At 44.2% G+C, this 2,500-nt stretch overlaps 1 protein-coding gene across 1 annotated transcript in view; it reads right to left on the bottom strand.

Moving 5' to 3' along the window:
- The window catches only part of fbn1 (fibrillin 1), a gene marked incomplete at its 3' end in the record, with an annotated part of 92,367 nt that overhangs the window by 31,227 nt on the left and 58,640 nt on the right, over positions 1-2,500 (bottom strand). The window contains 2 exon segments of the mRNA XM_045223546.1: positions 423-545; positions 837-962. Coding sequence (XP_045079481.1) covers positions 423-545; positions 837-962 — 249 coding nt within the window.

Raw genomic sequence — 2,500 nt, 5'->3', positions numbered from 1 at the left:
TGTTGTATCTCTCCCTGGTAACAGAGCCAATGGGAGTCATGTGTTGAGAGGGATGAGACTGTTATCCAATCAAATGATTCACAGTCCTCTCACAGGGCTCTCTCTGGAGGTAGGAAGTCTATGTCTCTCTGTCTAGGAACACTGTATTTAAGAGTTATAGGGCTCTCATTGGCTCCTGGTGAACAAATAGACAAACCGACTCAGGTTGGGTTGAAGTAGGGGTGGAGTACAGAGAGACAGAGAGTGACAGAGACAAAGGGAAAGAGACTGAGACACGAGATACTGAGACAAGTGAGAGAGAGAGAGAGAGAGAGAGAGAGAGAGAGAGAGAGAGAGAGAGAGAGAGAGAGAGAGAGAGAGAGAGAGAGAGAGAGAGAGAGAGAGAGAGAGAGAGAGAGAGAGAATCTAGTAGTCCTACTGACCAGTGCAGGTCCTGAGGTCTGGCATCAGGGCGTATCCAGAGCGACAGCTGCACTCATAGCTCCCCTCTGAGTTGGTACAGAATGTCTCACAACCTCCGTTCTGGATCGTACACTCATCAATGTCTACATGGAGGAGAGAATTAACACACATACATGTTATTACACACACATCATAACAATGAAACATAACTTGAGACACATGCACATAACTCTTCCTATCCTATACATCATGCATTTCTGTAATTTAAGTCTCAAGGATTTGGTCCCCATGGCTACAAACACTGATTCATATGACACAAAAACAAATAGTACTACATCAACACCACTTTTCCTTTTTAAGGACGCAGACAAATCCATATGATAGTTTAATAATAGAGAACTAACAGTGTAGTCATTGGAACAGAGTTGTCTTACCGACACAGGCCAGTCTGTTCTCTGTGGATTTGTATCCAGTATCACACGAACACTGGTAGCGTCCAATCATATTCACACACTGACCGTTTCGACACAGCTTCTCACTCAGTTCACACTCATTAATATCTGTGGAACACACACACACACACACACACACACACACACACACACACACACACACACACACACACACACACACACACACACACCCATTAAACACACCATTAATAGCAACGCCCCCACTAAACACAGTTAGTCACATCTTGTCTCTACATCTGGAGATCATTGTGAAGCTGTTTAAACAATAGGTCATCCTTCTCCTTTATTCCTAGAGCCTTCCCTTTCTAAATCAGCTATAAAACATAACAAGAGGCAAGATGGGTAAGCTCCTGAGCTCCTGAGTGGCGCAGTGGTCTAAGGCACTGCATCGCAGTGCTAACTGTGCCACTAGAGATCCTGGTTCGTATCCAGGCTCTGTCGCAGCCGGCCGCGACCGGGAGACAATTGGCCCAGCGTCGTCCAGGGTAGGGGAGGGAATGGCCGGCAGGGATGTAGCTCAGTTGATAGAGCATGGCGTTTGCAACGCCAGGGTTGTGGGTTCGATTCCCACGGGGGGCCAGTATAAAAGGATATGTATTCACTAACTGTAAGTCGCTCTGGATAAGAGCGTCTGCTAAATGACTAAAATAAATGTAAATGATGAGTCATCAACTCCAACAAACACTCACACACAAACATGCACGAACGCGTGCATGCATACATGCACGCTGGCACACCCACAAACATGCACGAACGCACGCACACATGCACGCACACACACGCTCCAGTCATAGCAAAGCATCAGTCCATTCCAGTGCAGTCATTGGAGTAGCTAGTCTCCATAGCATGTCTGTATAATGTGAAGTGGTCCAGATGGTCATAGAACCAGTCCCACTCTGCATACCTAGCTATCAGCCATCTATCACCCTAATACATCCCATACATTCATATACACATCCAGCCATTTAGCCCACACACCGAGACACACACACACTAGGGTTTCATATTTTCCAGAGAATCTACAAATTTTTCTTCCCAAGAACATTTCAAGAAATTACCGGGCATCCCGGTATTCCTGTTCAAACTGGATGTGCTATTTAAAATAATATAGTACCAGTGAAAAAAATCTGATATGATTATACCACTGTAAATGGAAAAATATGCACATGAATCTAACATTTTCTTTTTGTATTTGTTGCAATTTAATCAACTCGAAGTTCTCTCAAAGTCACCACACTATTTCATTGATGTAGCCTAGTTTTAAGGTAGCCTACACTCTTAAAAAAAAGGATTTCAGGGTTCTTCGGGTGTCCTTTGTTGAAAGGGTTCTACATGGAACCCTAAAGGGTTCTTCAAAGGATTCTCCTATGGTGACAGCCAACTAACCCTTTTAGGTTCTATATAGCACCTTTTTTTCTAAGAGCGTAGGCCTTTGAAGCACTGTTGGCCGACTGGTTAAATATATTATGAGGTCTAGTGAAAATGACATTAGTTTGAGCCTACCACACACACACACACACACACACACACACACACACACACACTGAGCGTTGATGATTGATCATGCAGATAGCAGAGCAGAGAAGGCCATAGAGAAGACAGATTTAGACATTTCATGTAACAGT

The sequence above is a fragment of the Coregonus clupeaformis genome, chromosome 1 (assembly GCF_020615455.1).
Source record: "Coregonus clupeaformis isolate EN_2021a chromosome 1, ASM2061545v1, whole genome shotgun sequence".
In the NCBI taxonomy this organism is placed as follows: domain Eukaryota; kingdom Metazoa; phylum Chordata; class Actinopteri; order Salmoniformes; family Salmonidae; genus Coregonus; species Coregonus clupeaformis.
Note: the sequence above shows the minus strand (reverse complement) of the source record. Positions and strands in the feature narration are given on the sequence as shown.